The sequence below is a fragment of the Vigna umbellata genome, chromosome 1, assembly GCF_029865625.1.
Source record: "Vigna umbellata cultivar VRB3 chromosome 1, Vumbellata_1.0, whole genome shotgun sequence".
NCBI lineage: Eukaryota > Viridiplantae > Streptophyta > Magnoliopsida > Fabales > Fabaceae > Vigna > Vigna umbellata.
The window spans coordinates 59,775,275-59,790,813 of record NC_142165.1 but is presented as its reverse complement, the minus strand read 5'-3'; the positions used below and the strand labels follow the sequence as shown (position 1 = coordinate 59,790,813).

The 15,539-nt window shown below is 34.4% G+C and overlaps 2 protein-coding genes across 6 annotated transcripts; one reads left to right on the top strand and one right to left on the bottom strand.

Moving 5' to 3' along the window:
- Positions 1-6,825: 6,825 nt before the first annotated feature.
- LOC124823404 (uncharacterized) lies at positions 6,826-8,848 on the bottom strand. 5 transcript variants are annotated; one of them, XR_007027644.2, is made up of 3 exons: positions 7,656-8,848; positions 7,410-7,499; positions 6,826-7,245 (listed from the first exon to the last, which is right to left on the bottom strand). XR_007027644.2 is itself a non-coding variant. In XM_088103938.1 (2 exons), exon 1 carries the CDS (start codon positions 8,654-8,656, stop codon positions 7,694-7,696), a length of 963 nt encoding a protein of 320 aa, XP_087960064.1. In that variant the 5' UTR covers positions 8,657-8,848; the 3' UTR covers positions 6,826-7,499; positions 7,656-7,693. The 5 variants fall into 5 exon arrangements, 3 of the variants coding, with proteins under 3 accessions (XP_087960064.1, XP_047151550.1, XP_087960063.1); XR_007027643.2 differs by having other exon boundaries at positions 7,410-7,533; positions 7,656-8,847; XM_088103938.1 differs by having other exon boundaries at positions 6,826-7,499.
- A 3,112-nt stretch (positions 8,849-11,960) lies between these two features.
- MSI1 (Transducin/WD40 repeat-like superfamily protein) lies at positions 11,961-15,301 on the top strand. Its single transcript, XM_047295592.2, has 6 exons — positions 11,961-12,100; positions 12,198-12,958; positions 13,054-13,206; positions 13,807-13,931; positions 14,021-14,116; positions 14,796-15,301. The coding sequence occupies exons 2-6, from the start codon at positions 12,287-12,289 to the stop codon at positions 15,025-15,027; spliced, it is 1,278 nt and encodes a 425-aa protein (XP_047151548.1). The 5' UTR covers positions 11,961-12,100; positions 12,198-12,286; the 3' UTR covers positions 15,028-15,301.
- Positions 15,302-15,539: the final 238 nt, after the last annotated feature.

The window sequence follows — 15,539 nt, the reverse complement described above, 5'->3', positions numbered from 1 at the left end:
ATAGCTCTTCTAGATGATCTTAACACATCATCAAGATTTTCTTTGCCTTGAGTAAATTTGGCTAATGTGCTGGTCAAGTAGTCAATTTTCTCAATGTGTATAGGACAATTACCACATTCTTTCTCAAAAACTTGTATTTCGGTCTTGATTGTCTTTGCAGAATTCAACGCTTCTTCAAGATCTTTTTCAAGCTTTTCATTATCTTGTACTAGATTATCAATTTTGTATTCATAGTCTCTTCTCTCAGAGGATAATCGATTCACCTTATACTGAAGTCGCATGGCTTCTACATGTATCTCCTGAAATGCATCCAATAGCATGTGGTACTTGACCTCTATTGGTTCATTTTCAAATTCACGATCACTATCATCAACAGATTGTGCAAAGCCGATGATCTTTCCTCTATTGTTGTCATCGTAAGTGACGTGTCCATTAGTCTTGTAAGAAATGCTTGTAAATTTTGTTGGATAATTTTGTTGTAAATTTGGAAAATAAGCTACCATACAAAACCGCTTGAAATGTGCATATAAGTGACAAATTGTACTTGGGGGGAATGGTTATCAGGTATTTATATGCTTCTACATTGACCTCTTTTATATTAAGCATTTCTCACTCCCATGCCTGGGGGTACGTGCTAGTGGCAGCCCTCCACATCAGAGTCCTCAAAGTCTAACCAGAAAACCTCTTTCTAAAATTTGTGTAGAGGTGCCTCAAGCAGAATCTTTGGTCTGCCTTAGGCAAAAGTTCCTGGATAGCTGGCATCAACCCCTGTCCACATGAATAAATTAATGAAGATTTAGTAATCATTTACAAAGCTTAATGTATATAATAATGTAAGGAATATATGTACCTTCTGTTGGTCAGACATCCAGGTGCACCCACCCCACACTTCATTTCCTCCAAGGTCTTCTATCAATAACTGCAAAAACCAACCACATGTGTCTTTGTTCTCTACTTCAACTATTGCATATGCAAGGGGAAGCATTTGCTCATTTGGGTCCCTTCCAATTACAGTGAGCTGCACTCCCTTATACTACCCTTTCAAAAAAAATCCATGTAAACAGATAATTAGCCTACAACTGACAAAGTGTTCCTTACAAGCTTTGAGACAAACATAAAATCTTTTAAAAACTACCTCATCATCATCATTGTCAACCTTCACCTTAACTGTTGACCCAGGATTACACCTCAACAGTTCTTGCACATAGTCATATATTCTTCTAAATTGTTCTTTAAAATCTCCACTAAGTTGATTTGCTACCATTAACTTTTCATTTCGTGCTTTGGAGATTAAAACTTTGGTATTCTATTTCCGTAATGCTTTATTACGTTTGTCTTGGACGTTTAAATTGGGATTTTTCTTGTAATGACCTATCTATTTCGTGACTCAACCACTTGGTATTCATAATTTTAATGTTAAGTTGTCTACTGCAACTATGGGTATCATTTATTTTCCTTAATTGCCAAAATTGTTGTGTTGGCTAATACCCACAATAAGCTACCCATGGACACTTACCTTGCCCACCTATGCATCTAACCCTCACCCTACGCTTATCACTTTTAACAAACTTCAAAGCCCCCCTAGTATGCACATCATAACTTCTAATGGCCTCCTTAAAGTCATCTTTATCTGTAAATAAAGTCCCAACTTCTCATTTGTAATCTTCCATTGACTTTTGTTTCTCATATGTAGGAAACAAACCAGGCTTTGGTCTATCTTCAGTGTCGTCCTCACTACCACTGTATTATGGAGTTAATAGGACATCAGAATGTCATTCATCATCTGACAACCCCCTACCACTGGCTTCAACCCTATACTCTTCATCATTGTCCTCCAAACCAATACCAACCTCTTTTGCCTCCTCCACGTACTCGTCACCACTAAGATGATCCATATGTCCTTCATCCTCACTCTCGACTTCAACTTCTTCCTCATTGTCCACTACAACTTCTTTCTGCACTCCACCATCTCTCTCCACTTCCACTCCACCATCTTTGTCTAGCTCTAGTCCATCATCCACCTCCTCTCCACCATCTTTGTCTACCCCAGTCCATCATCCACCTCCTCTCCAGCAATTTGTTCCACCTCCACTCCACCATCCACCTCCTCTCCACCATTACTTTCCACCTCTAGTCCATCATCCATCTCCTCTCGACCATTAATTTCCAGCTCCACTCCACCCTTGATATTCATCTCAACTACACCCTCTATATTCACCCCCACCTCCAATCTGTCATTTGTCCTCATCAACTCACCATCATTAACCAACTTACCCTGACTAACCAACTCACCCTCAATTACCAACTGCACCCCTATTTCACCATATTCAATTGCTCCTTCTTTAACCTCCTTTTGTACTTCAACCTTGTCCATATTTCCTTCATCACCAACCTCAACATGTGGGAAACCTCTAACCTCACTACCTCACCACTCGAAGTAGGTACTTCAGCTTCACAAAGAAAATAAATTTGGTTCACATAATCTTCTACAACCTCTACATGGTGCACGCCTTGTACAACATAAAAGTCAACTTTTTCTAAAAAGTTTGCCACCTTCATCATATTCATTGCTCCTCTATCATCATATAATATAACTCTTTCACTTGAAGGTACCCCTGATCTTTTAGGACACCTAGAATTTTAAAAAAAACTCCATTTATCGGGATCAACGTCCCAATAAGCAATTTCTCCATCTATATACTTAAAAGGGGAATTGTTTTTATCAAGGTCCCACCGTGGTGGACCACTACCTCAAACATTTCCCCAGACATCTCAATCCCTACAACTCAAATGCAAACGGGGACCACTAAATTTACTTAAACTAACAACTATGGGACCAATATCAGCCCTAAAAGCCGACAATCTTGATCACTGTCTTCAACCACCCAAGAAGTGACAATTATAATCATATTTAAAACACAATAGACAACACATTACAAAACAATTCAACATACAATATTTAACTAACAAATTTATACCCCCAAAATCATCCTCAATCGAAAAAAATAGGTATATTTAATATAAAATTAAATTAAACCCTAACCTCTAAATACAACAACAACAACATCAAGTAAGTAGGCTTAGATTATGACTATTTACCTCACGTACGTACGTTATTCCAATTTCACCTTTAAGGAATCACCAACCAACACTTATTATAACACCTCCTCCACCACATTGATGAACCCAGAAATGGCGATATCAATCTTAGATAACTTAAACTTACCTTACGTCATTTAAATTTTTTAAAAAAATTTACACAGTGAACTATATTATACATGCCACGTATTCATCAAACTGCACAGGTCACTCAGTTTTGGCCACGATGACATTTGCACCATTATGTTTTTAACACCGTGAGCCAAAAGTACCTTATTGAACATTTTTTTAACGAAATATGAGATCTTAGTGAACTTTTTTAAAAGATATGATCACTTTGAATCAAACCCCAAAAAATAAAGATCAAATGATGTATTAAATCAAAATTATAACTATTTTAAAATTATTTTCTAAGTTCTCATATATATATATATATATATATATATATATATATATATATATATATATATATATATATATATATATTGTGAGAGAGTGAGCGAATTTATTTTTATTTAAACTAATTTAACTTTATTGTCTAACATTTTTCTTCAAAGAGTTGGAATATACTACTTATGATTATTCAATTATCGTTGCCGCGCACATACGGTAGTAAATACAAATCATATTATTAGACGTATAGGTAATGTTTCTTTTCTAATTTATTACGAAACTATTTTACGTGATTGTAATTGATGTAAAAGAACCAAATTTATACTGTAGAAGGATCTGAACTATAAACGTGAATCAATTTGGTGAGATGTGCATATAGTTCATCCAATTATAGTTAAAATTAATCTTTTTACATTTCTTTTGAAATTAAAATTAATCATTTACATTTCTTTGGAAGATAAACTATTAAATTTATTCTCGTGTTTGATTTTTGTAAGCAAATGTAAAGGAAATGATATTGTTAAACATCTACATGATAATTTCTTTTTAAATTTATTACTGAAGTTATTTTAACTTTCTCTAAATAATTTGTTTCGATGCAGGAAATCAAATTCACAATTAGCTATTTTCAGTAGATGTTATGAGATTATTAACTATTGTTTTATGTTTGAAACAAATTTAGTATGCGATGCATTTTATTTAGAGAATTGAATAAATTTAATAATTCGTACTCGAAAGGTGGAAAATTTTTATTATTTTTCAATTTTTTAAAGTACAACGCTTCCACAAATGTTCTATTTATGTTTAATTTAATATTAGGGTTAGGGTTCGTTGAATTGTTCTTTTACAAAGTATTATTTACTTGCGGTTCTTGCTCTTGCAAAAGGTGGTGAAATTTCCCAATATTAAAGTTTCAAAATGTTAGCAACGCAACTTTAATTGCACATTTTTAATGTATTTTATATTTTCTATTGAATATGTAAATATAAATTTATTTTATATTTATATTCTAATTTTATTTTACTAACTCAGAAATCAATCACATTTTCTTCAACTCAAATTTACACATTTTTTATCGAAGTCAAATTCATATAATAAATATACTTTTATCAAAGTCTCACTTGTTGCACCGTACAGAAACTATGTCCATGAAGATTCATTAATGGAGGTTTTCTTCTAGTTTAAGAAAGAAGAATGCAGGGTACAATTCTTAGGAACGAACACATGTTTGAATCAACAAAATGATCAATTTGAATGCAACCAGGATTTAGATAACCTATTAGACAACATCGAATCCAAACCAAATGTGATTGACTTGCCACAGGGTTTTGAAAAAAATCATCACGTTTCAATACATACGTGACTTCAAACCTCGACTTATAATATATTTTTGTAAGTTTAAGTTATGTTTAAAATTTTCTTCTTTAAGATTAAATATCTTCTAAATCTTAACAACATAGTTTGTTTAGAAATCATCTCAAACTAAAATGAACCCACCTAACCCTAAACAGAAACAATGAATTTTGCTGATATGATGCTCTAAAACCAAGGAACAAAACAGAAAGTACAATCATTCACCAAAATACCGTAACTTCAGAATGTTCATATGGGGGGAGGTCACAAGCAAAACAACGGCTAAAGGAGAAAAACCCAACAAATAGTATATAAAAAAGGGGAGATGGAAACACACAAATCACGGAAGAGAGACAACCATTCAGTACCAAACATAGAATCCTAGGTAATAAAATATGGCATCTCAAATTGGTTTCAAGGGTATAGATATATCTTCAAATTTTATTCCATAAATGAAGTATGGAATTAGTCCCTAATCGCATCCATAAATGTGAAATTGGATTCAGAATTATTAGTTAAATTATTTGGTACATATCAATTATAATAAAACGGATGAATATTTTGTATTAATAACATATTAACTTGACAATCTCAAAATACCTGTATCAATTGTATAGAACTTAATGAAGTCTTAATTAATTGCCTATAAAAGTCTTAATTTGGTTTACTCGTTTTTATGATACAATACCATCTCTTATCAATCCTCTTGTCTTGGTATTAGATCCTGTACTCTCATGGGGCTCCAAGCCCTGGGCCATTGTAAACAAAACATAGTTAGGTCCATAGACACGTAATACTAATTTGTATTTAGGAATGTACAACCTCGAATACAAATTTGTATTCCGAATTGTACATTCCACAACATCTCCGGATTAAAAAATCTGGAACTAAGAGTAAAAATCCTAAACTAGAGGATAAATTTGGAGTTTTTTATGTTTATGAGGGTGCAGGTTGAAACTATGAAGGAGGTGCAGGAAGAAGTTGCCAATTTCTCAATAGTATCCTGTTCATCAAGGAGACCTCAATTACAAAACAGGTACACTTCCTAAGATCAAATGACATAGACCTAGCAGAACTAGGCTTTGAACTTCAAACCTGATAGTGTTTCACTAAAGTACTTGCCAAAACATGTCTAATATTTTTTTGTTTCTCCTTCTGGTGAGAAGGATTTGATGTGTTATTTACAAAGTTATGTTTGGTTTCAGTTTAGCATAACATGTCTGGTCTCAATTTTGTTCAGTTCATGTCTATTTTCCTTTTACAGAGCATTACAAGATTGTTTGCAGTATGGAGATTAATTAAGTAATCGTTTTTTCAATCTACTGGATTAAGAAGGAAATAGAACACTTCTAACCCAACAAGTTTCTTAATTATTAAATTTTTGTCTTGATCGCAAGAGTTCCCAAATATTTAAAGAACCTAATACCATCTATCTCACAACAATCATGCAATCTAGCTAGAATTCTTGATTAGGAGAAACAATGATAGCCGTGAGCTGAAACAAGCATATGAATATATATATATATATATATATATATATATATATATATATATATATATATATATATGAAACGATAATAAAGAGGAAATTCGTCTAATGTTTGGAGAAATCTCTCACACCCACCTGTGAGCTAATACTAATATTCACCCTTCCTGTCCGTTAACCCAACAAACTCATAACACATTTAGCAGAAAGCTAAAACCAAGATTTGTCTTCACTACCATAGTCCTACAGAAATTATCTAAACTTACATTCAAATTGTAGTTCTTTCAAACCAGACTTGGTTGACTATTAAGTATTAATTAGATAATAAACCACCATCACTTAGTGGTAAAATAAGACTGCTAATAAGCAACAATTTTACACCATACTACATATATTCAAGTAAACAAAAAACCATACCTAACTAATCCCACAACAGCATCAACCAAAGAAAAACATTATCGATACCATACGTAACTCGAGGGATAGAGAAGATATAAACCACAAATCAAAGATCAACATACTATTTATGCAAATGGAGGATTAAGATTTAAAGAGTAGCAAACAATAAAAATAAAAATATCTTTGCAATTTATCAAGAAAAACTAAAAACATTGTCAAAAGTAAAGAGAAAATACAAAACAAAGAATCAGCTGTTTTATCTGAATCCCAACATCTTCCCCTCTCTCTCTTCCCTCCCATAGAGTTTACCTTTCACGAAAGTCAAGATAGGGCACCCCATTCAAGATTTGCTTTAAAGGCAAACTCTGAACACTGCTTCCTGGCCTCTTCCCCATTAAAGGGGTCCGTGAACTAATTTGCTCAGAAAGAATCACACAGTTCGAAATTTTTGATTATAAATGTATTGTCTTCTAGTAAGTAGTAAGCAATCCCACCGCAAGAAATTTATCCTGGTGCTACATTACAACATCATATACAGCCAATTTAACACGGTAGTTAATTCTTTTAAGCCATAGATTCAATCTCAAGCACTAAGTGAAAGAAGAGAACTAAGAAACACAAACAACGTTTTTGCTCTCAATTCAATTGAAAAATCCTGTGCATGTGAATGCGACCATACCATAATAAACATGAAAGAAGCAAACGCCGGTGAATGTGAACTGAACTGAGCTGAGCTGAGCTACTCTTAAACCAGGATTTGATCAAATTCCTTATTTAAAGCAACAAATGAAACAGATCAACCACTACACACATAAACAAACAAACAAACAGACACCGAAAATCAGCACGCAAGGTATCATTGATTAGTCATCCACTGTTTTACACTATTCCATTACATCATAACAAAGAAAGAAACCAAACTTACAAATAATCCGCACATGCGCGTGTAGGGGTTGGTTACAGTCATACATCCAAATTCTCCATCTGAATGCTGCTCTTGAGAGGGACGTATTCCCCAAGGTACCCTCCGAGGTGATCGTGCAGCGCGCTCTTATCAATCCCCTGGTGATGGAAACTCTTGCAAACGTAGTAAAACACGCTCTGCACCAACAACCCAACCAAATTGACAATGACCAACAGCCCCACGAGGAACCCTCCAACGACGATCCTAGTGAAGACGCCGTAGACGTCCCCACCGTGGACGACGACGACACTGAAGATCCCAGAGATGATGCTGCAGACAATGAGGTAGGCAGCGACGAGAACGGCGGCGTACTTGGTCCTACCCTTGAGAAGGTGGTAGCTTTTCTTCATGGCGGCGAGGCCGTAGACGGGCTCGAGGACGGAGACGACGGAGGCGAGGTGCCAGAGGGCGGTGATGTAGACATGGGCGACGAGGAAGAGGGAAAGGATGATGAGGAGGGAGAGGAGGAGGAGGAGAGAGTTGTTGGTGTCGATGGCGACGATGATGAGGACGAGGGAGAGGAGGATGAGGGAGTTGTAGAGGATCATGAGGAGGGTGACCCAGAGGAAGGTGATGAAGAGGCGCTTGAAGACGCGTGGGATGGCGGAGATGGTGGAGGAGAAGGAGACAGGCTTGGCGGTGTAGAGGGATGCGACGGTGAAGACGACGGCGGCGGTGGAGAGGAGGGAGAATGCGAAGAGGAAGAGGAGGTAGGAGAACTGGATGAGGAGGAGGAGGGTCCACTGGTGGGAGGTCTGGGAGGGGTCGTTGAAGGGGTTCTGGAGCTGAACGATGAGAGGGTGGGTGAAGAGGGAGTGGGCGAGGATCGCGAAGGAGAGAGGGAAGATAAGGGTGAGCGTGATGAGGTAGAAGGTCTTCGGAGAACGCTTTGGAATTGAGGTCGATTCTCGCAGGATGTCGGGGATGTTCAGAAATTGAAGCTCCTCCGGTGCCAGATCCATCTTCTTCTCAGAATCACCAACAACAACAACTGCGTCTTCTTTCTTTCTTTCTTTCTCTCTTTCTTTCTCCCTTTCTTTCTATGGAGAGAAGAGACGGTGGGTGTTGTCTTGTGTGGGGGCTATCTTTTATTGTTTTCAGTAGACACGTTTTATGTTCAGCAACCAAAATCCAGATTTCCCTTCCCAAATTACAAATAACTATACCAGTTTCTTCGCCACTCACTCCTACTATTATATTTTCAATTATTACCATTAAATTTTCTTTTTTCTTATTTTATTATCAAATTTATATTCTGTTAAACTATTTTATTCATTGATGAAAGCAACTTCAAAGATCTTCTTTAATCATAATTTATTCTAAAGTTCAGTTTATCATATAAAAAACACTTCACATTATTAGAGAAGATATTTTATATAATTTTTATAAATGATTGAGAATAAATATTTTATAAGTTAATTTATAAACAAAATATATTTTCTATAATAATTTTAAAATAAAAATATATTTAATTTTTTTTTTAATTATCGTCGTTCCCGCTTATTAGATTTCTTTCTAAATAAGTCAAATTGAATTTAATGAACTTGGAAGACGTGTTTTTAACATAAAAATGTCAGTGGGAAGCGTGTTCAAAAGGATCCTGATTATATATACATTATTCTCTTTTGCTTAAACATTTAATTATATCTGGTTGGAAGTCCAGCAGTCAATTCAAAATTAAAAAACTAGTTTGTAATTAGAAATAGAAAAACTAATTGAAGTGTTTGGCAAAAATATGTATTAAAATAATTAAAAATGTAAATAACAAATATATATATATATATATATATATATATAAATTTTTTTTTGGGTTAAATATGTTTTTAGTCCCTAAACTATTGGCCGTTTCTGGTTTTCGTCCCTCTTCCAAAGTAAGGTACAATTTGGTCCTCATCCTTTATAAAAACGTTCGTTTTAGTCCTCAAAATTTTGTTTTTAGTCCTCGTTTTAGTCCTCAAAACGTTCGTTTTTTCGACTAAAACGAACGTTTTTTAAAGATTGAGGACTAAATTGTACCTTACACGAAAACCGATCAATAGTTTAGGGACTAAAAACATATTTAACCCTTTTCTTTTTATTTATAATTATTAAATATGTTTGTAGTTATTAAATTTAATAGTTAATTTTTTTTAATAAAGATGTTAAGTTAAAATAACTATTTACATTCATTTCAAAATTTTACGTTTTGAAGATTTTATAATGGTTGTTTCTTAAATTATCTTTTAACTCTGAAATTATAAACACACTAAAAATATATTTAATATTTTAACTTATGGTTACGTAAGTTTTACCTTTTTATATTATTATTTTAGTTTTTTAGCCATTATATATATATATATATATATATATATATATATATATATATAATATCTCAGTTTTGTACTTTTACCTTTAAAAGTTATGTAAGGACAACAAAAATTAAAATTAATAAATAAATCAATAATTTTAATATTTAATGTGGGTCTATAATAATTAAAGGAACACTAACATGTACTGTATGAAATATACGAAATTAATGATTATTCATGGATAATTATTAATGGACTTGATTGTCACAAACTTTATAAATAATACAAGTGATTCAGGTACAATCACCTTTTTTTATCCTAATAAAATATAGACTTTTTTATTCTTTATGAAACATATCTAACTTGAGATCTTCTACATGTCAACCATCCATTGGAGTGAATCACATTCTCGGAGAGGATTGAAGATAAAAAAAGAGCAAAGCAAGAAAGGACGACCGACCCTTAGACCAATTCAACCAAACAAATCATAAGAAAAAAAAATATGCCTTTGTACGGCACATATTCACATGTTTTATTTATGATTACTTGAGAAATTTGATTGACATATTTTATAAAGATTATGTCTCATATTTGAAGTAGTTGTTCAAATTCTTTATGACAAGTAAGTGAAATAAGTTCTAGTTAATGGTAAAAAGAAAACTTTGAATGTAGGGATTGTTCTTATTTTATCATAAGGTTTTGTCAGAGCAGTGCAACGTTGTACTAGTTCGGATCACACAATCCCACATCTAGTTGTTAATCTTAACTAAGAATTAACCTTTCACTCGCACAAATTAACAAGTTGTTACAATCACAAAGAAAATAAACAAGTTTGCTTGATTTTGGATTTCATTTATATTGTTTGGTACTTTTTTTATTTTAAATTCTCTTTGGAGTTTAAGGTCATTTTAGAATGAAATTTATTTAGATTTGAGTTAAAAAAAAGTAAGTTTTTTATATTTGAAAAAAAATTATAATTAAGTGAGGGAATGGGGCAACCCGTTTAACCCACCAACCCATGATGGGATCGAGTTCGAATCTTTTTGACTCACTAATAAATAAGTCGAATTAAGTTGACTCACGACGAACCCGTAATGAACTGGTCGTTTTGACAACACTATCCAATACCTTATAAAATTTTATTCTCATTATCCCCTTAAATTTAGTACATCAATTTTTAATTATTCATTGATTGCTCATTTTCTTTTACATAATTTTTTAATCTTTCATAACTTTGTTAATTTTTCAATAATTTTTGTTTATTTGAACATTAAGGTAAAAAGAATTAAAAGAAATTAAACTCATGGCAACAGTTCTAGGAATTATTGTCAAATGTAATTTGAGCATGAGTCAATATTTTAAAACAAAAAACATATAATTGAAAATTAAAGAATTTAAAATACGTAATTTTTTTAAAAACAAATATTAAGAACAATTAAAAAAAGTAAAAGAATAAATTGAAAAAAAATAGTAAAAAACTGTCAATTTTATAAAATATAAAGACTAAAATTTTAATTAAATATATTTTTCACGTTAGATTTTGGTCAGAGAAAAAATTTCATTATTGTCACCAACATCACCTATTATTAACCTATCGACTTTTGAAAGCAATGCATTTCTTTCTGAAAGAGATTTTATCATATTCTTATTGGACTTTTCTTTCAAGGAAAGTAACTAAAAGAAAATAAATAAATTTTTTGATCCCCCGTTTAAGCTTCAATAATTTTTTTTTCTATAGAATATTTCCAAACACTTCCAGATTAAAGATGAAGATTACATTTTTGGTTTTCACAAACTATTTTTGTTTTTGTTTTTTAAATTTTAAATGAAATAGTTGTAACTAAATATTATTTATTTTAGTTGTTTGTGAAGATGTATTTTTTTTAGCAAATCAATTAGTGGGCCGAAGAATTTGAGACAGCCCAAGTAAAATAAAGTTTACTATTACAATATATATAATATTAATATATCCTAACGGGTTCAGTAGAAATTGAGTGAGAGGCAAGCGCGGGCACAACAAGACTGCTACTTCTTTCATTACATCTTAAAATCTTAGGGTTCTTATTCTCAGCATAATCTTCATTTTCGCTTCCCTCGCTTCATTTCTTACTCTGCACTGTGAGTCTCTTTTATACTCTTTACTGAATTCCCCCTTCTCCATTCTGCTTTAATGTAACCGTGTTTTTGTTTTTTCTGGTTTTCCTTTAATTTTCAGCTTTCAATTGCAAAAGACTGGTTGCGATTGTCATTGTTGGGATTGCATTGAGAAGGATTAGGGTTAGGGTTGAAAGAGAGTGAGTGTGGATGGGGAAAGAGGAGGAAGAGATGAGGGGTGAGATTGAGGAGCGACTGATCAACGAGGAGTACAAGATATGGAAGAAGAATAGTCCTTTTCTGTATGATCTGGTGATTACGCATGCGCTTGAGTGGCCTTCCCTCACCGTGGAGTGGCTTCCCGACCGCCATGAACCAGCCGGCAAAGATTACTCGCTGCAGAAGGTTATATTGGGCACCCATACCTCTGAGAATGAGCCCAATTACCTCATGTTGGCCCAGGTCCAACTTCCCCTTGACGATGCTGAGAACGATGCCCGTCACTACGACGACGATCGCCCCGACATCGGCGGCTTTGGCTGTGCCAATGGCAAAGTTCAGATCATCCAGCAGATCAACCATGAGGGTGAGGTTAACAGGGCTCGCTACATGCCCCAGAACCCCTTCATCATTGCCACCAAGACTGTTAGTGCCGAAGTTTATGTCTTTGACTACAGCAAGCACCCCTCTAAGCCCCCTCTTGATGGGGCCTGTAACCCTGATTTGAGGCTCAGGGGTCACAACACTGAGGGTTATGGCTTGTCCTGGAGTAAGTTCAAGCAGGGGCACTTGCTTAGTGGTTCTGATGATGCTCAGATTTGTTTGTGGGATATTAATGCCACTCCCAAGAATAAGACCCTCGAGGCAATGCAGATATTTAAGGTTGGAACTGCTTCTCTTGCTGTGTTTTGGTTGAGTATGGTTAAGTTAATCAGTGATTTGGTAAACTGTGTATATGTTTATGTTGTTGTCACCAGGTACATGAAGGTGTTGTCGAAGATGTGGCTTGGCATTTGAGGCATGAGTACTTATTCGGTTCTGTGGGTGATGATCAATACTTGCTTATATGGGACCTTCGAACGCCGGCTGTCACCAAGCCTGTCCAATCTGTGGTTGCCCATCAAAGTGAGGTGTGTTGTATTGAAAAAAATAGATAATTCTGTCAAAATGAGTATAACCTGTGGGGATTAACTTGTATGTTTTATGATTTGCTTAATTTTTATACCAGCAAACTTTAGTGACAGAATTGGATTTTCCAGTATTTATTTGGTGGTATTTTCTAAAAGTATCACCATTCACTTTATTTGTTTGAAATATACAAATTCATGAGAATAGTTTGGCCTGATTCACTAATCACAGACATCAAATCTAAATGGTGTTGCCGATGGAACATCTGATGGTAATATTGAAATGAAAGACTTAACATGCTAAACACATTTTTAACTGGAAGATAAGATTATATAACTTGCATATTACTCCTCTCTCAAGTTTGCTGTTGATGCTATTTCAATTCTATGGCTTTTCTTTGCTTGCATCGAGGCTTTTTTAGCTCTTCTTTTCGTTCTGTCTGCTCGTGTAATGCTCTCTTATATTCGGTAGTTGCTTTTATCCTTTTAGCTCTGCTATGTTCCCTATGCTATGGTGGGTTTTCAATGTTTCAAAAATTCTAATATTCTTCTACTCTATATCACTTGCAAGTTACCTATTTTTTATCTTGGATGTCTTGTCAGGTTAACTGCTTGGCCTTCAATCCTTTTAACGAATGGGTTGTTGCTACTGGTTCTACGGATAAAACTGTGAAGTTGTTTGATCTGCGGAAGATCAGCGCTCCTCTGCACATCTTCGATTCTCACAAGTAATTATCGTCTGATGTTTTTATAATTGCTTTATTCGTACTTATATTTAGCATTTAATGACCTGAATTGTTGTTCGTGGGTCCAACAGGGAGGAGGTTTTCCAGGTTGGATGGAATCCAAAGAATGAAACTATCTTGGCTTCTTGTTGTCTGGGTAGGAGGCTCATGGTGTGGGATCTTAGCAGGTATAGCTCAATAATAACATTATCATCTCTGGACTTCTAAATGAATTTATTACTATTTGTTGTCTCAATATGTCTCTTGAGAAAGCATATCACTGGCACTTCTCATACAGTTTAAGTGTTTCCTATACTCTCTTTTGTGGTGTTTTTGTTCCCCTTTGACCAACTTGTCAGAGTACTCCTCCCAAACTCGAAGCATAAAATTTCGAAGACTTTCAGATCTGGGGTTTTGTTAGGAATATTTAAATCTATTCGTTGGTATTACTGTGTAAGCCCTTGGGATGGTTGAATCCTTGTGATGCAGTCTAACAGGTTCACGTTACAGTCGGGGAAAAATGCTTCCTAAGAATTCAGGTTGCTTTTACGTGTTAGTCGGATGATTTGGGGTCTGCATGTCGCTTGGATGATAGCGCCCTGTCTGTCAAGCAAATATAACAATGTCTCCTTTTGCACACTAGGACTTAGTTTTAGTACGGTTTTATTAAGTGTACAAGGATTCAACCATTCGTGGTAATGGTACTTGTAGCTCAAATGTTTGAGCTGCTTAATGTTCAATGATTACTGAAGGATTGTTTTTCTGGTGAAAATGATTTATTAAAAATATCAAAAGTTGACATCATGTCATTATAAATCAAAGATTTCAAATATTTGGTTAATAAGGTTTCACTAATTTTATGTGCAGGATTGACGAAGAGCAGTCACCAGAAGACGCGGAAGATGGTCCACCAGAATTGCTCTTTATTCATGGTGGTCATACAAGCAAAATATCTGACTTTTCCTGGAATCCATGTGAAGATTGGGTTGTTGCTAGTGTCGCTGAAGACAACATACTTCAAATATGGCAGATGGCAGAGAACATATACCACGACGAAGATGATCTGCCAGAAGAGTCAACGAAAGCCGCAGCTTCGTAATGTAATTGATGGACATGACATTTAGCATTTAGTGTAGTGTTGAATACAGGTTGAGTGTTGTTCCATATTAAATTGTGCTGTTACTTCGTTCTTCACTTTAGTTGTAGCTTTGTTTTTGAAAGGTGTGAATTATGATATGATTGCCTTCACCAGTAGCATGGTGAACAACCGAGACGTAGGTGTAATTTTCGATGGTAAAGGTTTCCCATTTATGTTTACAAAATATCATGTCTGATTGTGATAGTACTCATCATAATCCATCTGATCTTAGTTACATCTGTGCATTGTCCGAAAAAATCTCCACTCCAGTTTCTAAAATTCCTGAAGTCTGAATATGTTTTTGACTCCAATGTAAATTAAGTTTTTTACAAAGTCAGATTAAAATGATTAGAAGTTACGATTTGCAGGTATTAAAGTTAGTTTGCCATGTCTGTTTTAACTGTATTTTGCAAATATTTTGGTCTGTTATAATCCCTCTAGCAAATATCTTCCATTTTGAAACATTTCGATAT

Coding starts and splice junctions, on each gene's coding strand:
- MSI1 (XM_047295592.2), top strand. CDS start 12,287: ATGGGGAAAGAGGAGGAAGAGATGAGGGGTGAGATTGAGGAGCGACTG. Junction 12,959..13,053: donor AGGCAATGCAGATATTTAAG/GTTGGAACTGCT, acceptor TGTTGTCACCAG/GTACATGAAGGTGTTGTCGA. Junction 13,932..14,020: donor CACATCTTCGATTCTCACAA/GTAATTATCGTC, acceptor TGGGTCCAACAG/GGAGGAGGTTTTCCAGGTTG.
- LOC124823404 (XM_088103938.1), bottom strand. CDS start 8,656: ATGGATCTGGCACCGGAGGAGCTTCAATTTCTGAACATCCCCGACATC.